General features: G+C 29.3%; 1 protein-coding gene across 2 annotated transcripts in view; it reads left to right on the top strand.

The window, feature by feature from the left end:
- Positions 1–26103, top strand: part of LOC116774884 (uncharacterized) — a 66218-nt gene extending 40115 nt beyond the window's left edge. Inside the window, exons 3-5 of one of the 2 annotated variants that reach the window (XM_061524043.1) lie at positions 12945–13124; positions 23146–23203; positions 24748–26103. In XM_061524043.1, the coding sequence (XP_061380027.1) occupies positions 12948–13124; positions 23146–23203; positions 24748–24872 (360 nt within the window). In that variant the 5' untranslated portion in view covers positions 12945–12947 and the 3' untranslated portion in view covers positions 24873–26103. The remainder of the gene's footprint in view (positions 1–12944; positions 13125–23145; positions 23204–24747) is intronic. The other variant, XM_032667664.2, reaches the window with a different exon arrangement.
- The last annotated feature ends 467 nt before the right edge of the window (positions 26104–26570 follow it).

The raw sequence follows: 26570 nt of genomic DNA, 5'->3' as shown, positions 1-26570 counted from the left end.
AGTGCCTTCTCTCACAAAACCTATTGATCGCTCGCTTGTAGTTATTTCCCTTTGCGTTCTGGCTACCGAAAGACCAACCGCTTCAACGCATGATTTCCAGAACCTTATCGTGATGATGCGAGTATTGACCGCTATCCAGGAGTACCTTTCACCTCACCAGCAAATGCTTAGGAGTTTCAACGGCCTTCCCACAGATATAGCAAGTCTTTTCGTTACCTTTACCCCATCTTACTAAATTACTCTGATTTGGGAGAGTCATTTGGAACCCATTGTGATAAAATTTTAGCAATGCTGGTGACCAATCATGAATTAAGGTGCGCCATTTTAGTGCTAATGGGGTGCAAAAATCTCCTATGTCTAACCACTCGTTCTGCATCTCTAAACTCATTACATGGATCTTATATTTGTCATTCTCGTCTGGACGAATAAAAGAGTTCAATATATCCGTATCTTGGGCCTTCTTACTTGATCCTAGAACGAAATATAATATGATTTAATCTATCAGATAAATAAGCTATATATGCTTACTAGTTAATGATATCTTTGACGGTTAAACTTGTACATTCTAAGAGTTTTTTGTAAACAGGAATCACATAAATTTATGTTTTATGCTTGAAACTTAACGACGTATTGATAAAAACAAAGGTTTTTACATACTTGTCAAAAAGTAAATTTAAAGAAAATATCTTAAGCAAACAAAACGGCTAAGTTGAAAGAGGCTTCTCATGTAACTTGTTCGTAATCCGAGATGACAGCCAATATATCGAAAGTAATTTATCACAAAGTGTTTGCCAAGTCAACCCCCAAATCTTAAAAGAGTCTGTCTCTTAATCAGTTATGACAAAAAAGTCAAACATCTGTTCAATTCAGAAGAGAAGCAATCGATTGAATTTTAAAAGCATTGTGCAGTTTTGAACTTAGGTTATTTTGGGTCCGTCCCAAATTGACTTCTTTAATAATAATTTGCTAAAATTTGCATTTTAATCGATTCGCTTAATACTTGAATGATAATATGTTCTGTATATTGTGTAAGTCAGAACGTCTATCTGTTTTAATAGACAAATTCATTATGGGTTAGTTAGGTTGAATGTAGCGTATATTAATCAATCATACGAGGTACTGAAAGTAATATTGAGCGTGTGGGTCAAAGTTTGAACAAATTAAATTAGTTAGAAGTAAAATGTCAAATAGTTCATTATTATATATACGTAGTTATAAGTTTTCATAGAAATAGATCTTCATCAATATATTGACTACTAAAAATAGTTTTGAAATTTATTCACGATTATGAGAATTAAAATACAGGAAATATTAAATAAATTGAATGGCTGTTTGATATAAAGAGCAGAAAAATACGTTTCATATTTATCATAACCAGCAAAGACCATTCATTAATTTTTTTATTCAAAATTTATAAAATACAAGATCTTTATATTAAGTAACTATTGAATAATGTTTTTTTTTTAATTTTAGATAACATTTAAAATATTTATAAAAAAAAAATATGTTGTTAATTTATAACTGAAAATTAAATGACCATTACAACAGGATTACCATTACAGGATAACTTCTCAGTCATTCGGTGCTTACGAAAAGATATCATGAATACAAAAATGAAGCCAATTTTCAATTTGCAAAGAAGGAAAAATATTCCGTAAGCAAAACAGATGATAAAACCGGTCCATTGTTTGGGACCTTTGGTGATGCGGTATTGTAAATAAGAACAATTGAAAATTAAACTTTGAATATTCTCAGCATGAATTCAATAATACTAAACATTTTGTCAATGTCAAAAATAGTTTGTGATTTATATTCTTAATCATAGCGTTTCTAGGGCGTGGTATAATTTATCTCCTGTCACTCACCAAAGAGTTGTCTTAAATTTTAATAATTAATAGAAATGCAAATGAAATTGTTACTTATTAATTGTTAACTTATAAATTATTAATTATTACTTATAAGTACGTGATGAATATTAGAGAATTCGAGACATTTGTATGATTACTTTGCTAGTACCGACATATATAGATCAATTTCGAAATTGTTCACAAAGTATTGTAATACATTGTGACAAGAATAAATTCCTCGTCAGTATTCCAAAATTTTAGTTACTCTCAATACATTTCACCAAATTAATATATCTCTTCTGTGTGTAAGTATCGCCTACTAACAATAAAAAATCCTTGCTTGATTAAATGTTTGGTTCATTTTAGTTAAGACGTTAATATAAACGAATTAAAGTTAAAGAATTTTTAATGTAAAAAATATTTCTCATAAATGAACTTCATATACAATCTATATAACATTTGTTAACACCACACGAAATTAAGTACCCCGCAAACCGATTTACATAATAGGATTTACAATTGGCTCAGTTTCATGCTTTTCATTGCATATAATGTGGACGAAACCGGCAAAGGATTTAAGGAAATAAGTTTATTTTATTGTTCATTGTTATTATTGTTGGATATAAAAGTAAACTTTAAAATCTTTGGCTTCCAAATATGATTAAGCTGTAAAAAAATTCACGACAAAATCTCCTATAGGAATGATTTTAAATCTTTCTAAATACAATATGTGTAGCCGTTTTTAAAGAGTTATCTTTTATTAAAAAAAAAAAAAACAAACATTTTGGCCCCAATGTATTTTATATTTACCCTCAGTCATATGATTATTAGTTTTTACAAATTAATATTAAAACTTGTCTTCTTTTAAATATTTTTAACAATAATCACATCCAAATCTTACCTCCGCTTCATGGTCAACTTAAATTGTAATAACAATTTTCAACAAAGGTCATTCACAATAAAATATTTGTACAATATAAAAATGTACAAAAATTTTGCTATCAAAAAGTATTCTCTTACATTTTAAATGCAGGTTCAGCTGCCAGGACAATGCCTGAGAGACTGAAGAAAAAAATATAAAACTTTAAATCCGCAGCACTAAAAATATCTGAATGAGTAGGCACATAAAATTTTCTTTATATAAACGATTATCTTGTTTTTCACCTACAATAGGTTTTAAATCTATAATTTGATTTATGGTTAAAGTGGAAATGATTATATGATTTTTTTTATTTCTTTTAGAAAATGAATCATTGTATGTTTTTTTTAATTAGTTGTAAAAGAATATGTCCTTCAATACGAAGCAATTATAAACAATTCTGATGTCACAAAACAAAAACAAGAAAGCGTTAAAGTATAAGTAGTAGTGTGTTTTTAAATCACTTCATAGTTTAAAACAATATTTTTTCTAAGTTTTCAACTTTGATAGTTTAACAGGAGATTAAAACACAAAGCTGCTGAGAGGAAACTTAGGTTATAAGCTGAATATTATCGTGCTTTGTTTTTCTGAGTGAAATTTATTTAAATTAACGAAATAACAAAAAATAATAATATATGAGACTAAAAGTTAGGCTCCCTTTTAATGTGTTGTGGTTACTTTTACTATACGAACTAGTAAAAGTTTTTAATAATTACATTAAGTTACAGAAGAGTAGGTTACAGAATTTTTTGTTTTGTATTTATTTGAAAAGTTAGATAAACTATAGTGAATAATTTTTAAGGAAAGTTAAAAGTAAACAACTCGGCGTGTTTCGCGGTAACCAGAGACATTTATAAGATAAATGAGGAGATATGACACATAAAAAAAATACATTGAGCTTAAAATCCTTAATATTTATTTGTTATTAATAGCCAATTATTTACAAATTTCTATGAAAGGTTTTTTTTTTTTCAACTTTCAAAAGTATTTTACACAAAAACCTAGGAATGTTGTTTAGAAAGCTATGGATACATCAATTGTGAATAAACTAATTTTTTTGATAATAACATTTTAATGTAGATATTTTAATTTCTTGTCAAAACTCTTCCATTCGTATTTATCTTTATCTGGAAGTTTCCTTTGTGTAATTTTATTATAAAGTCACTAGTGAATATTTTGTTTAGTGAAGGAAACAATTCCCTTATGTTATTATTTTTATATAACATCAATACTGTAAAACAATTATGATATTCTTCCAAAAAAAAAAAAAACATAAAATATAAAATATATGTTTCTTAAAAAAACTTCCTGAATAACATAACTTTTTATAATTTATCATCATCCAAAAGCTCTTTCTCCTTCTCTTCCACAACAATAACGGCTAAAATTTCAACAATGCCATTGATTGATGACTTGAAATGAAACTCAAGTCGAAAGAAAAAGTAATTTTACTGAACTTTACCTTAATTAGGTGATAATTAGTTAAAATAACTGCCTTTTCTTAATTATAATTTTAAGAAAGTGTTAAAATACATTTTTCTTCTTGTATTTGAATTAGATATTATTGTTATAATTTCATCTGAAAAAAAAAAAAATAAATAATATATGACATTTAATAACTACTTATAATTAATATTAAATCTTATACTATTGTGTATAAGTAAGTTTTTTTTTTCCAACTGGATAGAGCTTAACTTATCATTCCACTCGTTGGCAGGTGGAAATAAAGGCGTAGGTGGTGAAAGCACTATCTCAGTATCCGCCTATTCACCCTTTTTGTTTTGAAGATACCCAAACTATAACTCTAAGGAAACACAGAAGTAGTCAAACTGTTAGAATCCCTTACTGACCGCATGACGAAGGAAGAAGCGTATCGCTTTGTCTGGATGCGAGGAAGACCTCCAATGAAGGGATGGAGGCCCACCGTGCGTCTGGATGTCCGATGATAGAAATACGGGATAGGGATGCGGGAATTAACTCGTGTAATTCCCGTGCACATAGAAAATAAAAGTTAAAATAGTATAAATTAAAATTTTTTCTACAGTTTCCGTTCAGTTAAATAGTGATGTCTATATTATTTTATTTATTAAAATAATTATAGTAATTATTTAAGTAAAATCACTTGCAAGTACATGAACTCAAACATAAGACAAATTAATTGGTGTTCAGTATTCATAATTTTTTGATAATGTTTTAAATTAATGAAATAAATTCCAATCTACTTCATCAAAAAGCATATTTTTAATGTAAATGAACAATCATAGGTAGTTTTCACAACTTTTGAACTGTGGCTGAAATTTAAACTCCAAATCTAACTATATGAGAGCTTTGTTTGTTTAAAGAGCTAAATTCAAATATTCACGGACGATCTGTTTTTCCTAAGCCTTGCGGGTTTAATACAGGTTATTCAGCAAAAATTAAGAGCCGCTTTATCTTCATACAAATGCTTCAAAGTGTTTTTTTTTTAATTACTATAAGAATCTTCTCACTTAAAACGCTTTTATATCAAACTCAAAATGTAAAGCACTTAGAGAATCTTTGAAAAAATTTTGCATTTTCGTCCACGAAAAAGTTACTTTAGTTATCATTTGCAATTATTCTACTTTAAGCTTTTCAGAATTTTATTTTGGTTTTATAATAATATAATATATGGGTAGTAAATAATTTGAAAATACATTTAAACATAAGTATATAAACTTTTCGCTATTAAAAATATTTTCTCTTTCTCAACAACACAGAAGGATTTCAATTATGACATTGATTGATTATGTACCAAGAGTTTGGAGATGACTCATGAACGTTTGCACGTAATATTTCCGGAATTTAAAAAAAAATAACACTTCATTTTTCTATAATTTTCAATAAACACTCTGAAGAGTGAAACGGGTGGCGCTTAAAACACGTTTTACAACTGTCTAAGTCCTAAACCTAATTTATTTTTTTAATTTCGACTTGAATGTAGCTATTAGCCCTAATGGCTTTGACAGCGTCACCTGCAGCGGACCTCATTCAGATTATGAATTCAGTTCGTTTGTATCTCGGACCGGTATCAGCTTTTCAACTGAATCCATTTTCTTAATAAGTTTCTCATAAAAATCTAACTAAATCAATTTTATCTCATACAAATCACAAATATTAAATTACGTATATGTTTGTGCTATCCACTGGCTCAAAGACTTAAATTCAATATCAAATTCTTTATTTACCTTTTCTTATAGAGATGATTCTGATTGAGTAGATAATATAAATTATAATATGAATTACTATAAGGTGACTATTTTATTTCCTGGTATACGTAATGTATTTCTTGGCGTAAACTCCCGAAATTTATTTATATATCTCAATCTGTAAACCATAACTAATATATTATTGTGCAAGTAAAATGTTTTAATTCTAATTCAGTCGTATCTTGAAGCAGCTCAACTAATAATAATAATTATATATGCTATTAAAAATGAATTTAAAATATCTCGAATAATATATTAATTTTCGTTTTATTTCACATATAAATATTAAATTCAAGAAATCCCTCCATTTCTTTTTATATTATCATTCAAGTTTTTTTTAATGGAAAAAGTTGTTTAAAAACGTTACTCAATAACACGATTTAACTAAATATGAATGAAAATGTGCTCACAGCAACCGAGTACAAAATAAAAGTACGGTAAGCAAAATACATTCGCTGCCCAATTTCGTTTCTCTGCATTTTTAACGTTCAGACACGTGAAGAAGAAAATCGATTTCACGCCTAAACTCCCGGTCTGTAAGAATTTACAGCCCAAAATGTAGGTTGGTGAGAATTAATAATTCCTCAATAAAATTTAATAGTAATATTTATCCATCATTTTATTAATTTCGTGCTGAATTTATTAAAATTAATATGAATGAATTAGCAAAAACAGAATGCGTAAGTCAATTGAGATTACCTTAAAATTTGATAATATGTGTATTTTTAATTCAGAGCAATTTAAATTAACAGTTCACAAAGTATCGTTTCGTTTCTGTATTTGGCTGAAATAAAATACTATATGTTTTTTGTAAGGACTTAGTTAATAATTTGAAATTTATTTTGTGACATTTTCATATTATAATATCTTCTAAATATAAGTTTAATATATATATATAAAATTCAGTAAACACTTATAATTATATATTATAATTACTTAATTACACTTTTTTATGTTTTTATGAAGGAATTAGATTTACTTCTATTAATTTCATGAAAGTTATAAAATTTTGCATTATAGCCAATAAAATATGGAAAGCGGTTGAGACGTTTATATCCGCTTAACTTTTATTTGTTGGATTAACACCTTATAATCAAATAATTTAACAAATTCATCTTATTTACTCACTTAGCAAAACAAAGAAAATACTTTTCAAAATGGCGTACACTTGTAAATGTAAAATTATTTATTTTACATTACAACACTTAGGTGATAATCATTTTTTCCTATCTCATTCACTATGAGTTATAAATGTATTACTTTCGGTTGAATACATCTTATAATTATAAATTAAAAGTAGAAACACATTCCTGCTCAACAAATAAGTATCAATGCAAGCGTGAAATACACAAGGAATTCCCAAAGTACGAAAGTTTCTTCGTGGAAATCCAATCTGGAACAAATAATCCCTTTTAGCATCGGTTTAAAGTTAAACTTATTAGTAAATGCTACACGTTTTGATACAACATACATATAAGTCCATTTTTAAACTTTTTGAATTACAATAGAAATCCGTTATAAAATAAAAAATGTCAACTACGATCTATATAGTTACAGATATAACACTATTCCTGTCGAGAATATTGTTCTTGAAGAAAATTAACCTGTGAATCAGTTTAGAACTCAGTCGGGATATAAATGCTTTAGATTCTATGGAGATGTATTCCAAGAAACCTGAGTGGATCAAAGAGTGAAAGCGAATAATTGATGGGAAGATTTGAAGGTAGTCGAGACAGAGGGATTTCAAGAACCAAAGATTCCGACATGTTTATATATGTAGCCTTCATTGCTGAGAATGCAAACACGCCTAACACTGTCCAAATCTTCTAATTATTTCCCAATATTGGAAATATATCCCAAGAACTAATACGATATTTTGATATTATTATTTATTGATCATTTATTATTTATTGCCTCTTGTTTGTTTTTATTCTGTTGTTCGAATTTGTTCTTATTATTGTGATAACTGAAATTCTTTTAAGCCTTACAAATAGTATGGCATATTTACGGAATATCAATATATTGTCACAGGTTTAGATCAAATATTTTTGAAGATGCTATTGATATTTTTCCAATATAAGGTTCTTGGCCTAGCTAAGCATTTTTACAGAAACAGATAGTCAAAATTGTTACTGATTTAATGTATACTATTGATTGACTTCTTCAGAAATATGTTATAGTTTCTAGTAGTCACTGGTCCTAACAAGTTTATGTGTACTTATGTGCTAGAATCTTATAAGCTATAAGTCTTAGCTCTTTTGAAAAAAACAAAGCTCTGAGAAATAAGCTTAACAATGCATTCCGTTTGAAATAATAACCTTATAATTACGAACATTGAACTTCTTATTACTCAAATATCGGTCACGTAGTATTTTATTTAATCAATAAATATACAAATTAATAAATTATCATTTGTATTGATAATTTATATATTGATAACATGCAACGTATTTTGTTATCAATTAGTTTTTGATGAATATAATTCCGTGATGTCAGCACTACAGTTTCCGGCGAACGTCAAAGCAATTAAAAAAGCAATCGGTTATCAGTGAGACCATTTTGGGAGTCTGATAGAACTTGAACGGTATTAAAATTTATTGAGAACATGAAAAAACATTGAAGGTTCGTATTTTCACATTCAACTTGTATATTAATGAGAGGATGGAAAGAAGGAAAGAAGTGAGCTCGTTAGAGATTAATATCTGTTTTTATAAAACGAGAATGCACAAATGTGGGGAAAAATAACCTCAATAAGTGTGTTGCAGATTTAGATACTCGATTTTCGTCGCAAGTTTCATATTTCATATATATTTCCTGTAATATATTAAATTGATTAACTAACAAACGTCGCAATCAATAATGTTGATGTCGGGCCTAACTAGTTACTCTCTGTAAGCTGCGTCAATACAGTCTTACTGCGTATGTTTTGAACAAACCATAGATTGTGGCAATAACTTTTGTACATATATTATCTAACCTTTTCCAAATAAACTCTCCCCTTGTTTAATATTCATATTTTGAAGTCAATATCGTTATAATTTATTATAACGAAGTACAGGACAATTTTTCAAAGATTAATTATGTTGAGTCTGCTTTAAATTATGACTTGAAGTCTTTACCTTGTAAAACTTTAACTTTTCTGATTATTAAAATAAAGTTAATGTACAAAAAATGAGCAATATATCTTCATCGTACTACAACGTTATAAGCTCACATCACAAATGCAAATTACAGCGTTCCAAGCCAACGTAGTCTATGATTACAGTCTAGCCGAAGGATATAGGCAAGGTTCAATAAAAGATTTCTCGACCACCGTCGCTCAATAACTGCCTCTTAAAAGATTCCTTCAGTCATGAATATGAATAGGCTCTTGTTCTTGTTTCAAAACGGAATAATTTTCTTGAAATCCACTCTCTGTCGTGTAATAATCCCTTTGTAGTACCGTATTAATTAAAAGTTTGTTAAGACGCAAAATATTAATCTGTCTGTTGTATTTTAAGTAATTGATCTAATTTTATGGCGGTTGTGTTATTGATCATTCTTATGTTTAACAAATAAATGAAAACAATTTATATCCAAACATATCAAATTATGACTTCTTGTTCATTTCTAATATCTTTTTGTTTGTAAAGAGAAGAAACGATTGATTTTTCTTGTCTTAATACATAGACTTGTTTAAAATTTTGTTAGTTGGTAGAGCCTAGCTGTGGTCAATTTACTACAGCTCGAACATGGGCTCGCTCAACCGGGGAAGTACCACCCTCTCACAAAAGATCGACCTGAAGTAGCTTTTAGTGGCTGCGTTTGGTCCGATGAGTGAGAGCGCCGGTTGCCCTTTCCCCGTTCCCATCCTTTCTTGCCATTTCTTTATTCCCTCCCTTTTCCTCAACAATCAAGGTTGGCAACGCATCCGCAACCTATATGTTGCGCATGTCCATGGGTGACGGTCACTTCTGCCCATCAAGTAGCCCGTCTGCTCGTATGCCACCTTGTATATAAAATAAAAGACTGATTAAATACGTACCCTTAGGTACGGAGCCCTACCGGTTTCAGATTAGTTTTAATTTTGACCAAAACTAAAAAAATACACTTTAATCATTCACCTGATTTCAAAATTAAAAATTATAATCTCAGTCCAATATATACTTTAAATTGGAGGCAGATTTCACATTTATAATCCGTTCCTAAGTTTTAATACTGCTTATTTACAAAATAAATATATATCCTCTTACGATCAAGTACTTCAGGTGAATAATAAAAATCTACCATTATAGTTTTAAAATTCCAGAATTTTTGAAATAATACTTTGATTAAAATTTATAATAGTAATGTAACTAGGAGATGCAGCTTCGCGTTTTGTTAAAGCTTTTGCTCGAAAAAAGTTCTCGCTGCTAGATGACTAAAGTGACCCCAGGGTTTCTATACTGAATCATTTTTTGGACACGGGTTCGGTTTTCCGGCCGTAAAATTGAAATTGTTGGTCCGGTCTATTTTTTTTCATAAAAACCGCCTCAGATAACTGGGCTATGGGAAAAAAAACCTTTAGGCGATGGGACATTCGGTTGCCCATATCATCTCCGTGGATGGGTGACCTGAGTCACGAGTATAGCGTTCCGCTCGCTTTACTCAAAGAACAATATTCATATTAGTATTTTGTTTAATTCAAGATTTCATCATAAACTTCAAGTTAATTAAAAAATATATATAATTACCCGAAATCCTCGATTTGTTTATACTGTCGCGCGTAAAGCACCTAATCTTCACATCATCTTAGAGAAGACCTGATACTATTGCACTTGATTAATATTAAACAAACAAAGCGAAGAATCATCGCAAGTAAACTGCCTTTTAAATAAAAGAACATCACATCAAAATTTGATGATTCGTTTGAGAGCTAGGTTGCCACACACACACACACACACAAATGGAAGTCAAATATATAACAGTCCTCCTTTTGCGTTGGGGTTAAATACTAAATATGTTAATAACAACTTCAAGTTTTTATTTATATAGTTAATTTAAGTGACGGAAATCCCTGATAAGTTAGAAAAGACGTGACTTAAAGGTTAAAGTTACTGATAAAAGTCTTATGGAAAATAACATATTAACCGGTTGAGTCAGGGTCAGCAAATGCTCGGTCATTGCGGCTTAACTAACAAAACGCTGACGAAACTTTGCTAGGGCACAATCCCGTATAATAAGATCTTTATACATACTGTCGTGGGTATAGAAGAAACATAAGATATTGATTATATTTGTTACTAACTTCCTCATAATATTACACACATATATATATATATATATGTGTGTGTGTATAATTAAATATAATACTATATTTTTAATCCTTTTTTATTATTACTCTTTAATAAATTTTAAATCTTTTAAGCGCTATTTTCCCAATAGAAATTCAACATTGATTTTGTGATCTATCAATCAATCAATAGATCAATTTATCAACTATCGTATTATTCAGAATAAAGTCTCGTGTGGATTTATGAAGTCTAGACTCAAGTATAACTTTTTCGGATCGTAGACTACAGAATTCAAAAAAACTAAAAAAAGTTTAAACACACTATCATTCATACTAAACCTTTAACTAAAATTTTACATGAAATAAATTGATGAACAAATTGAAGCCATGTAATAGGATTGTCATTTTAATTATCAGAATCACAAATTTACAATAAATTTTTTTGGGAAGAATTTTTTTTCAAAAACTTTGTAACTAGATGTTCATAGTAAAAACCACATTAAAAATGTATCTTGGACTGAATAATTACTTTCTCACGAGCCTTAAGATTTTTGTTGAAAATATATTATTGGGCAGTTCATCGCTTTCAAGGCCTTGACAAATGGGCACCCACCGCTCGCTGTTAACTACAAACTTTTGCTTCAGCGCTCACGCTGAATATTTAACAATGTATCAATATTAGACATGTATATATTTGCTTTTAGTGGAGTAAGTTGTGGAACATATGAAACTAATAAAGTCTTTACTTAATAAAAATAGAATTTATATAATATATAATTTCTTATAGAGAAAATATAAGAGTCCCTGAGAGATAGTCTTACATAAAAAGCTTTTTAAATTAATCATACGAGTATAATGCTATTCTTTGCTCTAATTAGTAAATCTTCGTTCGCATGATTTTTTTTTCCGTCTACTTATTTTAAACAAAACTTTTATGTTTTATGATTTTAATTCGTAAAATATTTACCGTTAAAAATATTTCAAAGGAATACCTTTTAGTATTTTTCAGTCTTGAGCATCCAAAAGTTATATCAATTAGTGATATTTAAGTTTTTCTAAATGTTATTTTTTTGTGGCATCTAATAATTTAAAGGATATGTCATGAGTTAAAATGCTTTAAAGATTGTGTTGTAACTCCAAACTAAAAGAAATTTATATAAGTTATAGGAAATATTTCAGCAATTACTCAAAGACAAATTAATAGTATTAAACAACATATATTGTTAATATTGTTGGACAAGCCCGTACATACATGTGACATATCACCATGACTTTATCGAAACGTTCAACATATTTCTGAGGTTAAGTAAGTTACTCTGTGATTTTGTTCAGAAAATCTTTAGGGTTGTTAATTCACAAAAGCAAATTTTATTCATTGAAACGAACCAATCTCAAAAGTAATTTTAAAACCTGGAGTTGATAATATATAAAATTCATATATGTGTTTGTCTATTTAGATTAAACTTCGATTTTTGATATCAGTGTTCCTTCCAGGGCAAAAATATTATTAATAAATTAGCAGTTAAACCTAATAAATGAGATTTTGGCAAACATAAATTTTTAAATGAATTCTGTCGTAAATATTTCAAACTTTAATTTACTTGTTGACTATGGCTCGTACTTTAAAATCGCTTTAAATGTAAATAAATTCATAATATTGTTTTGATGCTTGTGTTGTAACAACTATTTCTTATTTTCAGATAATGTCTAACACAAAACTAGTGTCTTTCTTCATCTTGCTGTCATTTGTAGCAGCGGTCGCTAGCATTAAATGTTGGCAATGTGGACAGTACAGTGACGGAGTGGGCTCTATAACTCCCTGCAATAACAGAAGCGCAGCAAGACTGAACCAGTGTCCACCTGATGCTAAATATTGTATTGTAAGTATTCACCAAAAAAAATATTTAAGGATTAAAATTTTCCCTAAAACGCTCTAGGTCTGAAACAGTAACTCGTTGTTAAAGTATAAAGCAAACAGCCACGATGTTTTGTTCAGGGCAAAGTAATGGTTATGAACGCATAGATGTGCAATAATGTTGTCGATGTCAGGATCTAGCTTTTGGCAGTTGTTACAAAGTTTAAGTCGTTATATTTTTCATGATACATTCATCATTAATGAGATAAGCATTCATGTGAAACATGTGGTGTGTCAAGATCGTTATGTAGAGTGGAATGTTCCGAATGAAACACCAGCTCACCAAGATACTACACCATAAGAATTAAACATTGATTAAAATGAGTTCAAGGAAATTACTTTTGCTATTATTTTTCTAGGAATTTGAAAATAATTTATATTTAATGTGTTCATAAAACATTGAATTAATACATCAAAAGTAGATAGGCTGTTCTATTTCAGGTTCCATACATTCATACAAAACGTGTTAATTCAAGAGCCGATGTTATTTTATCATTTACGAACCATTAGCTAAATTGGGCGAATTATCTTCATTAATCTTGTAATTATCTTCCCCTTAACAATTAAGAGCACATTAAAGTAAGCGTCCTAATATCTTGACAGTTATCAACGCCATTTTGTGTAACATCTAACGTTAAGGGGAGCTCCTTCACTGAATTGCCGATTTACGCACCCTCTGTTCTTAATCTATATCCTTCTTGTATTCGCTAAAGAGGAGAAGTTAATCTGAAATTGAATTTTGCTACGTAAAAATGAAAGAAGGTTTAAAGGTTCTTATATTCAGATTAATTTTGGATTTTGTGTTTTTAGGAAAATATATTTTGGTAAAATAATATCAAATAAATTTTTCGCTGTATTTCTTTGTTTTTTTTTTTTTGTATAAGTAATACGACGTTTTCATTCATCGTAAATCGCGTCAATTTTTCCTTAACTCAGAATAAATAAAAATATTCAAGAAAGCTCTTCTTAAAACGGCTGTAAAATGAAATTGAAATTCCAAAAGCTAATTTATAATTAAAGTTGTCTATATGTAATAAATTATAATACTTTATACACTGCTCTTGATATCAGGGTTATTATAAAAATATATATATATATATATATAAACGTTATTTTTAAAGCTCAATAATAAATAAAACAGTTAAATTATGAAAATGGCAAAATGATCTTAATTAACACCTCATATAATATGTATATACCATGTTTTATTTCATAAATTGGTCAATAAAAATCAAAAAGATAATTAAATCACAGTAGTGAGTTATGGCGAGTAAAAAACTGATATTATACCTCAGTATAATAAATGTCAGTAAATTATTATAGCTTTAATGTCCCAAACGCTATAAAAATATCCCAAAGACCTCCAATTAATCAATTCCAGATCACAGAAATGATTTTCTAGGTCGTTTTCAACTGTTTATATGATTCAATTTATTCACTGAATTTTAAGACGCTGAATAAAATACTTGACTGTGCTCTGTTTGTTGAATAAAATGAGAAGGCAAGCACTGACTTTGGAGAATAAAACTATTCAAAAGGAACTCCGAGATCATCTTGCTTTATATTCTCTGTTTGGGTGTGAACTGAGTGCATTGAAATATAATGAATAAATAAATATATACACACACACACACACACACACACACTAACACACACACACACAACATACAGACACACATTAACACAAACACACACACCTTTCATATACTTGCAAGATATTAAAATCGGGTATGCAATTAGTCAAGTTTAGTTCTAAAAATATAAGCTATATTATACGGAAGTCCTATAAGAGTGGTTCACATCCAAGGAAATGTAATAAATTTCATTTTATAGACGTCATATCATTTTCATCTTGTTCTGAAGCTGGAGTGCAATTCATTTTAGTGGAGTTAAAAAACGAAGAAACTGCTACAGTATTTTGAGTGATTTGCTTTCGTTCTTAAACAAATGTTTGATAAATGATATGAGAATTAGAGATAGAATTTCTTGGCGTAAGATATTCGAATTTTGATACTATCTTACTTTTGTTGGTAAATAGAGACAAACATTTAACCTATCTATGAAGTGCTTTAACCAGAAAAGGTGACGAAAATAATAGAATAATATATAATAAATTTTAATTCTAAAGCTACTTCTGGTGCAAATTTATATTTAATGAGATTTTTACAAGTTCGTTAGCATTAATTCGTGGGTTTTATTTCAAATAAATCATTTTCATAATGAAATATTCATTAACGAGGTTTGTAATAATAAGCTTAATGGCTGTAATTAACTATATATTTATTTATTGATATTACTTCGTGAGCTTAACTCATACATTTTATATCTTTATGCTTCACAAATTTGTTGATATTTTTTTCATTAATTATAATCCTTCTAAGTTCTAGATAAAATATAATATTAATATGAAGGTTTGATTCTAAATTCTTTCTTATTTATTAAAGTTTCAATGAAATAAATTATTTTGCAACCAAATCCAAATCAAAATGTACTGTCTTACTTATTATTTTAAGTCATAATTTTATTGCAGTCTCTTATTTATTTGGTCTTTATTGCCCAGAATGTGAACAAAAGGCGAACTTAATGCTAAAGGATTCTCTCCCAGTCATCTTCGAAAGAAATAACAGATGTACGAAACAATTAGGGTCTATAAAAGAAAGAAATAATAGAATTTAACTGAACTAAATTGTTAAGTTAATTAAAATATATAATTTTGTATCGATATGTATACATAAACTATATATATATATATATATAAGAGGAGAAGATAAATGTGACAATAAAGCATCCTCAAGAGGTTTAGCATTATTCCAATAAATTATTTCCAAAAGTTCTCTTTAAGATAAATTTCATGAAGAAAACATATATGGACTAATTCAACATTATATTATTATAGTTTTCAAGGAAACCTTCTCAATATTGAGCCGTTTAGATCACATTGAGGCCTTTCTATTTTGATTGATAAACAAGATGACTGTTTTCTCTACTCACTCTTCACTTCTAGCTCTTGTTTTCATATAATATAAAAAGCAATTTCAACGTTTGTCTCTTACCCGACTGTGAGAAAGACCACATGGAGGGCAATATTTGTAACCTCTTCCCTATGTATTTATAAATTTATTGAATATAACAGTTAGATTATATCCAAATACGAAAAGCCCTTCGCAACTCTCGGGTTTTTTTTTTCGTCCCAGTTTAATCTCATTATTTCTTTATTGTCTTTCCTTAATTTTAACAATATATAGGACTAGCCAAATTTCTCCGATCTTTTAGTTTTTGATTTAGATTTTGACCTCGTTTTTATTTCAATTTCAGGTGCGGTAGCAGACACTTTTGATATTTACTTAAAAATAATACATTAAATGAGTTTATTTTGATATTTTTATAACTTTTAACCAAAACTATGATTAGATTGTCTTAAACCGTCTTTTATGTTTTTCCGACTCAGATATAGATTCCATGCGACATTCTTTAGTATACTACAGAATGTCAATATAACAAAAGTATATTTTTCCTAACTTTAATTAAAGGAAACTTAACTAAACCTAACTTTAATTAAAGGAACTTCGAAAAGAAGTTAAAATTCAAAGTGGCTGTTAATAAAGTCCTCAAAAGCATTCAAAATCGTTTCACATAGTCTCGTCAAAGATTTCAGTGTCTTTTTTTACAGCATTGAACAATGAACAATGGCGTTTAAAAATTATTCAAAAGGAACTTAAAGGTGAGATAGCAACTGACACAAAATTAAGGTACTTTATAAGACAATTCCAATCTGAAACAATATAATTATCAAAATTTTTTTTTTGTTAAAATATGTAATATAATAATATTCTATACAAAAGGATTCTGTTATAAATTTTTTAAATGATGTGTTGTTATGAATGTTTTTAATAATTTCATAAATAGCGTACATTATGATGACTTTAATAACAAAGACGTAGTATGATGTATTAGAACTTATGTCCTAGTAATTAATTGTTTGTTATATTAAATAGTAGAAAGCAAATTATTATTCTTAAGATCACTTAAGAGTTGGAGGAACTACCACAGGATTACGTATTATATGGTCAAAGTCGTTGTAGTGTGTATAATGTTTATTTTATATACTTAATGCTTTGCGCACTACCTAGGGAGGTATATAGGGATATACATTTTAAGTAAATTAAATTCTCAGTTCATCTGGTCTCACAACTTTTTAAAAAGGAGTACAAAGTTTTTGTTTCACGTCTTAATATTGTGATTTTATTTATTATTTAGTAGCTACACTGAAATTTATTTTACCGAAAAACAAAGTTGGATCAATTCAGCTTTAAAGCCTTAGGGCAATATATTCCAGAAAATATTTAGGTTTCACAGAGAAACAGTTTAACAAATAATATGGTTTTAAAATATTTTTATTTATTGTATAAATTTAATATATATTTGTACTAAGCGTATCAGTAATTGTTAACATAGTTATCAAACGTCATTGCATTGTTTTATGTTGAAACTTTTTAAGCAGATACAACAAAAACCAGATACAACAAAGTTAGAGTAACGGAACTCACCGCCGACAACGGTGTCAGTTGTTTATTAATAAACTATTACAATTTAACAAAGTTCTGTAACCAAGTAGTTACATAGAAGTCAGGTTAACAAAAGTAACATATTTCTACACAACAGGAACTGGAACGTATTAAATAATAATTTTAATTATTAATATTAAATGTCTTCTTGCTGGTTTCTTTAAAATATTGCTGCTGTATTTTTATAATTTCACTTCATATTTTTTTCTTCCTTTTATTTTCGATACAAAGTAAAATTATCCAATCATTTTATTTAACAGGTGTGTTTAAGTTGAAACGAGTTGATAAATTGATACTAAACTCGTCATTAACTGCATCATTTCTAATTTTCGTTGCAAGTCCAACAAAATTTATAGAAAGTGAAATGTTTGATTACTCTGCTCAGTGTCAGAGAAACCGCTAGTAAGTACATTAGTGTATTTGTCAGAGCATTAGTTCAGCAAATACTTTCAACCAGCTAAAAGCGGTTCTCTGTATCAATTCAATAAAATTGTTTAGAACAATTGATATATAAAAAAAAGGATTATTTGTTAAAATATGTTTTCCTCTGACCAGTATGAAGCGGACTACTTGATTAATGATAGATTAAGAACCAATTGAATAAACGTTGAAAATTTTAATAATAAATGTAATAGAATAATTTTTCTTTTTTAAAGTAGGTTAGGATGAATTTTGTACAAGATATTGGACAATGTACGTAAAATAGAAGACCATTACTTGCAGTAATGTCTATAACTCTTATTTATTTAGTTCGAGGTTCTAATATATTGTAAATTACGGAATAGTATATCCATACATATATAAGTTCGACAACTGTATACACGGTATGTCTGATGATGAGTTTTTAGACTGTAGCTGATCGATAGTACTCGGATAGAAAATAGCTTCCGATTTTCTCTTCCATCCATTCCATCAGTGATCAAAAGAAATGTTATTTCAATATTTATTTTTATCGATCATTATAAGAGGATGTCATCATTGAGCCAGCTCATACGATATATATTTTATTTTGGTATACGTAAATCTTCTTACAAAACATAATATATATCAATCAGATTGATATTTCCTACGAAAATTGCTGTGATCACAAATGAATAAAAATGCGACAAAAATATATATTGTTCGGTAAATTAGTTTTACTCGAACAGTAAAAAGTCATACAATGAGTTCAAAGCTTAAACAATTATGCAATAGCAAGTTCATTTACACTTTAAAGTGGCTGAAAATTGCTTTTAAATTTCACAGAAAGACGAGCAGAAGGTAATTGCCTTACTTTAAAATTCAGATTTACTCTAAGTCCATTGAAGTCTATTGAATGAAGTCTCTAAGCAAAAAAACTATTCTTACCTCCTTTTTTTATTTCTTGACTGTGTTTCAGTCCCTTTATTGGTCGACATAAAGCTGTAGATGATGAATGCACTATATCAGTAAGATTATTTTTATTACCTTTTTATATAATATACGTTACAAATTTTTTTATAAAAAAAATTATTAAATTCAGAAGAGTAAATTGACGATTAAATTTTGCTGACACAGAAAAAGGCAATTGTTTTTTTTATAGAAACATATTTTCGAGCCATACTATTTAATAAATACATTTACCGTTGTATTTTTGTTATTTTTGACAAAAAATATCATAGTTTATACTGTAAAAGTATCACAAGAAAGACATTTTGTTTGAAACGGAAACAGCTTATAGCTTTTTGTTTCACAAATCCGTTTTCAATTTACTTCATTCATCTTATTGCAGACTTCGGCTCCGAACGCCCCTTATCTTAAAGAATGAGTCTTTGTCAAGTCTATTTATAATAACATTTATCGTTTTTGTTTTTGTTTCACTTCTCGATAAAAAGTTGTCATTTTATTCGATAGCTTCTGCAATGTTATGAAATGTGTTATTTAGTATTATCATGAAGTTACTTTAATCTTTCAACAATTAACGGGTTAGGGCTTTAAAGCTAATATAAATAGGGAGTATATGGACTAACATTATGCATAAATACTTACCAAACGAAACTACCATTGTAATATAGTTCCCTAAAGCAGTATTTTATATGTTTAACAATTTTCCCGATAGAATTTAATATGTTGCCTTGCATCGGAAAAGTTTTTGGCCTTAATTTGAGTTTGAAAATATAATTGATTATAAAATCACATAAAACCTTTCTTGAATTTGTTCTTGAACTGTTAATATAAAAATAGTATGTCCAGGTTACTTATTAAAAATAAATTTAAATCTATTTATACTCTTTGGTCCTTAAAACGAATAAAAAACAAAATTCGTCATAAAAGTTTTGGCTACCACTATCTGTAATCTGTGCAATGTTCTTAAACAATTAATTCGCTTTAGTTCCTAATCGTTCCTAACAACGTACAAAAGCAATGCAATGCAATGTAATTATAAAAGAAGAACGATCCGTTGAAGCAAGATTCATTGAGTTTGTATTTAACTGACGTCCATAGTTTAATAAATAGCCTATCTTTATACCATTGATGTGGTATTATAGAGTTGATATTAACGGACATGTAGGTTCAGAAATGGTATTATTAGCTATCACTTACGTCATTAATTAGTACTTGATGCTGATATAAATAACGGCTCAAACTTATACGCTATTGTTTAATATATTTTTTTATTTAATACTATGGGGTTTTCCAATAGGGACGCTTGAACTTTGACAGCTGATTGCGGCCATGTTGTTTGAGGGACAGCTGTCAAATGCAGTGTGTTATATTCATTCCGTCCTCCCAAACCACCATGGCAGGTTACAGTGTCGAGCAGCACGTGCAAATCATAAAATTGTTTTATGAAAATGGGTCTTCAGTTCGAGCAACGTTCCGCGCACTTCGCCCGTTTTACGGTCGCGATGATCGTCCTGCCGAGTCGACTATCCGTCGATTGGTGGACAAATTCGAGTCAACCGGGTCAGTTAACAATCAGCCGGTTCCCGTGCGTCAACGTAACGCGAGATCTGCCGAGAATATCGCCGCTGTGCGCGACAGTGTCCTCGAAAACCCGCGGCAGTCAATTCCGCGTCGCGCACAGGAACTCGGCCTTTCGCAGACGACAACTTGGCGAATTTTGCGTTGTGACTTGAGCCTGCACCCGTACAAGATCCAGCTGACCCAAAAGCTCAAGGTTAATGACCATAGACAGCGCCGTGTGTTCGCTGACTGGGCATTAGAGCAGTTGGAAGTTGACGCCGATTTTGGCAAAAAAATCATCTTCAGCGACGAGGCGCATTTTTGGATGAATGGCTATGTCAACAAGCAAAATTGCCGTATTTGGGACGAGACCAATCCACACGAGGTTCACCAAGTGGCAATGCACCCGCAGAAAGTGACTGTTTGGTGCGGATTTTGGGCCGGAGGCGTGATTGGTCCGTATTTTTTCGAAAACGATAATGGTGTGGCCGTCACCGTCAATGGTGAGCGATACCGGTCGATGATAACCAACTTCTTTTGGCCTGAAATCGAGAATATGGATCTGGACAACATGTGGTTTCAACAGGACGGCGCTACGTGCCACACAGCACACGCTACGATGGAAGTTCTGCACGAGCAATTTCTGGACATGGTCATCTCGCGCGGAGGCGACGTGAACTGGCCACCGAGATCGTGCGATTTGACCCCGCTGGACTTTTTCTTGTGGGGTTTTCTTAAGTCGCAGGTCTATGCCAACAAGCCGCAAACCACCGATGCCCTCAAAGTCAACATACGCCACGCCATCGATCAAATACAGCCCGATTTGTGCGCCAGAGTCATCGAAAATTGGACCTTTCGTGTGCGCGCCACCAACCGAAGCCGTGGCGGTCATTTGAATGATGTCATATTCCATACATAATGGGGTCGATAGACCTTCCAAATAAAAAAAAAATTTCGCAAATATCTTGCCTACATGTATTTTTTTTTGCATTTCAAAGATCAAGCGCCCTTAATGGAAAACCCTATATAACGACTTCCAATAAAAGAAATAAAGACTGATAATCTTCTTAAATACAACACGAGGAAGAAGAATGTTTTATTGATTTTAATTAAATAAATAGTTTTAATGTTTAAAACGGATTATTTTCTAGTGATCTTTATTTTTAAAAGGCTTCATTATGAAGCTAAAGAACTAAACACATATAAATTGTATTCTACAAGTTTGTTGAAATGAAATAAGAATGCAGAAACTCTTCACATTTATATTTTTAATGTCTAAAGACTGTAGACGTGTTATTGTTCTTGTGGAGTCGTACGAGAAATGCATTATTATGCAAGTTGTTATTTAAAATATAAAAAAATATATATGCAATGAAAGTAATATCTCATATTAAAATGTTAAATTTATGTTTAATAAATTTTTTTAATCATTTGGGAAACTTAAAGGCATTAGTTGATAAAATCAAAGCATTATCTCGACTCTAAAATATAATCGAAACCTTCTAATTAGCTAGATCTGTTTTCATTTATTTTATATTGTAATTTTTTTTCTACTTATTCAAATGTCAATTAAATTTAATGACAAGTTATTTCAAAACTTTGAGCAGAGCTTGTATTTAATAGATCGTAGTGTTTAGGGAGCAGGTGTAATAATATAAGTCTTCGAACACAAAATTTGACATGAACAGTAGTCAGAGCTATTCACGTTTAATTATTGATTTTGTTATGTCTACCATCGTGTTTTCTCTGCGAGAGTATTTTGAGTTTATTAGGATCATAAAAATGTATAACTAATCCAAGTTAAAAACAATTAAGTTATAAAAATGTTATTTAGGACACGACTAGGAAAAGCTACGCCACATGATCGGAAAAAAGTTATTTATATAGCTGTTACAACTTTCCGTTGAACATAATTTATGTACCTATACAATATACTATATTAGTAAAGTAATATACCATTGTTGTGACTTAAATCAGCTTATCAGTATCAATATAATCATGTATATAAAACGTAGGACGTTTACATAACATGCTTATAGTCTGCGGTTCTCTTAATTTCCCTGCAGTGTAATAAACGTCCGTGTAATATATTTCAAGCCTCGCCTTTCCAAGGTTAAAAGTTTAAACCTATTATATCAGCTTTAAACTTGACATGTAGATAAATGCATACAAGCAACGCGTCACGCAGCGACTTGATTCTTTTCTAATCCTCTTAATGTTAATGCTGGCTGATTATATAATTTATAATAAAAATGAACGATTAATTTATTAAATGTTCAATTATTAGTACCAAGGTTAGAATGTTTATTTTGAAGGCCCTTTTTAATATTAGGGTACTTTTTAAACATGTTTTTACTAATCATATTATGAATTAATTCGTTTATATTTGCAATTACCGACTTTAGTTTTTTGACTAGACGAAACGAGTGTATGTAACATCCTGTATATACTATTATTATTAGTGTATATAAGTAGTAATTATTTCCCTTGTTTCAGAAATACGTGAGCGAGTTGACCGTGGTTAGGGATTGCGTGCCGACATGCAGCGAAAAAGGTAATTTCACTATAATTTCATATAATTTAAGCTAAATATGATAATAGTTAGGCTATTAAGATATACATCTAGTGCTCTAATGTGATTGATCCAGTGATATTAATTGTTGCACTGACCTATTATTACTTATTGTCATTCTGTAAGTAATTTTTCAAGCCTTGTCGTCTAGATTTGTCGTAATACCGTCTAGCTTTAAAACCTTCAACACAAACACCTCACCTCTTTTCATTTCTCGTCTTCTGTCAGTTTTTCCATCAATATAAATATTTAAAACAACAAAGGTTTTAACCTTGAAGGTTTTATTCTTCACAATAACATTCACCTCGTAATATTAATACGGTCAGTGAGTAACAAAGATTTTATATACAAGAATATCAGATATCGTTGACGAAACCTAAAAGCCGAGTTGACATGAAAAAAGTCCGATGTTTTTAGTGCTTTGTTTTGATATAATAGTTGCCAATGTTGTAAAGCGGGATAAACAAAAAAATTTAAAGAAAATTTGGTTCCATTGTTGTAGAGATAAATGTAGTTAGTCGTTTTTGTTTGAGATAATAATTTATGGGAAAGTAATAAATATTCATAATTGTAATACAGATTGTAAAATTAACGTAAAAATTGTTTAAATATAGTATTAAATATAGTCCTTATCTATTCTTTGTGTCACACATTTAAACGGAGTTTTTTGTTATATAAGCGCAAAGGAAATACATACAGAACATAATTTTAAAACTGTTTTTATAATAAAATATTAATACACAAGTATTTTATACGGACTTGTTACAAATATCTAATTCGATCATATTTTTCAACACTTATAAATGGTTACCATTCGCGATTCTCTTCTATATTCGCAGAATGAAAAGACAAATGATCGTACAAGACCAGAACGTTATCTATTTTTAAATATCTGATCAAAGACTTAGTTATTTTTTTCATATCTGACACATTTTTGAACCGAAATGAAAAGGAAATATTTTTTAAAATATTTCCTTTTCATATTGAAAAAACTGTTAGTGTGTTAAAAAGTAACATATCCATAAAGAGGCATGTCAGTGAAGTTTCACTAAAAGGCTTTTAAATTTTGGTATAGTTTTAAAGTGGCATGCATGAAGTTGTGGACCAGTTGAAACCACAGAGAGTTGTATAGTTGTTGGTTGTTGTAGATTATACGTGAAAACTATGTAATACAGTAACATTTATTTTCAATTATTTTAATCGAAATAATAACAATATTAGTGAGGATTATAGACATAAATACGGTATGCACGCACTTTGAAATTTTCCCTGCTGTTTTTACTAAATTAATGTTGATATTGGATATTAATTATTGAAGATTTCTTTTATATTCTTATAACATTTTAATTTGTCATTTAAAATTTATGTTAATAATGAATACATTGAATTTTGTTCCTTCCAGTAGATACTATTATCTATATTCCAGTAAGAACCCGTGTTCATGGTCTGACAGTTAAATAGACGGGTTAATCGATTTGTATTGGATAAATAAAGAGGTATTGTACATTTTTATCTTTTGTCATCAGAGTGGTGGGGTGCTCGTACCTTCTGCTGTGAGACTGATGAGTGTAACAGCGCTATCACGAGAAGTCCAGAAGGAGCAGTTATAATGACGCTGGCATTCACCTTAGTGCTAGGTGTTGGGCGCTGACCGCTCACCTCACTAACGTTCAACGTTCCATTATAGAAGCTTTTATCAAACCAACCAAATCACTTCCCGCCTCATTTATATTTTTAAGCTATTACTTAAGTTCCTTTAATACATTCAATATAATGCCTTAAATTTATTTATGCTTGATATATTAGATCTTGACTAGTCTTGTCCTTAGGTAGATTCTATCGAGTAGTTACTAAGAAGATTTTTTATTTATTAAAACAATAATTATCAAGTAAAATATAGCGTTTAAAAAGGGTAGGAAGCTAAAAGTTTAAAATCAAAATATTGAGATTAGAATTTAGTACATTTTATTTATGTGACGAGTTGTTTTGAAGTCGACTATAACTCATGCCGGCTCAAACTTGCTTGTTTTTGACAAGCACTCCGAATGGTTTGCAACGGCTTTATTTTGTATTAAGACAACTTTAGAAGCAAGTTTTAGTTTCAAGAAGCTTACTCTAACAAATTATGTCTTTTAGCAAGTGTATACATTAATAATATATCACTTATTATTTAATGAAAATGGAAATATTGATATTTTCATTCAAGGATATGTTTATTGTTGCCGATAATTAATTAAATATAAATAATTGAGGTTTTTGTTTAAATATTATATAAAATTATATTTAAATGTGAATAAAGTAAAAATTTATGAATATGGGAATTGTGTAATGTTAATTTATTTTATGATAAAATAAGTTTAATATAAAAAAAAAAATCTCTATGTACATTTGTTATCGATAGTAGACGGAAAAAATAAGACAATGTCAATTAAATCAATAAACCGATATTTCTGGTTAAATTCGAAATTTTCAGTAACAACAAAGATAGTAACTTTGTCATAATAACTAACAAGATAATATTATTTTCTTATATAATTTAATATATAAATATAAAATACAATTATAATTATTATGTAGATATAGTTGTTCGAGCTGTAATATTTCTTCGATGTATTGTAATGAAACACTTTAAAACAAGCGCTTTATAGACATTATCACTTGATATACATACATCAATACTAAATTGTACTAAATTATCATTAACTTCTATTATAGGTATAGTTAAGTAACGCGAGTATTTAATGAGGAAATATTATTAATTTGTTTAACCTGAATAAACTTTACCGGTTAAAGTTATATCGTTAATATTCTGGAAATTATATTATTTTATTTAAATTATTATATATTATAATTTTTAATGTGTATTAATTTTATAACTCCACGCTGTTAGATTTCATTCTTAGCTAAATAAAGACCAATTTATCAATCGTGAAATGTATTTTTTTTTTCTTATCATTTAATGCGCTTTAAGATGAAGCAATAAATTGTGCGTGGATAAAGTAATCCTCGGCTTCCCTCCGATTTTCCTGGATTACATTCACTTCATGAGACATAATTCTTTTCAGCCTCTAAGGAAAAGGTGAGGTATAATATATAGTACAGATATATGGCATTTTTATTTTAATGAAACAATCTACTTTAGGTTTATTGTTTTTTTTTTTTATTATTTTTTTTAACATACGAAGAATGATAAGCGTTACTAACAAAAGACTGAATGAGTTATTTTCTTATATGAGTTTTTTTTCTTTAAAAAGACTTTAAACTTGTAGGAAATATGTACCGGCTTATTTAAGAGGGACAATCATTTTAGGAGAAATTATTCCAGTATCACAAAATAAAATGAAAATTT

The sequence above is a fragment of the Danaus plexippus genome, chromosome 23 (assembly GCF_018135715.1).
Source record: "Danaus plexippus chromosome 23, MEX_DaPlex, whole genome shotgun sequence".
NCBI lineage: Eukaryota > Metazoa > Arthropoda > Insecta > Lepidoptera > Nymphalidae > Danaus > Danaus plexippus.
The sequence above is the reverse complement of the archived record's forward strand: the minus strand, read 5'-3'. Positions and strand labels throughout refer to the sequence as shown.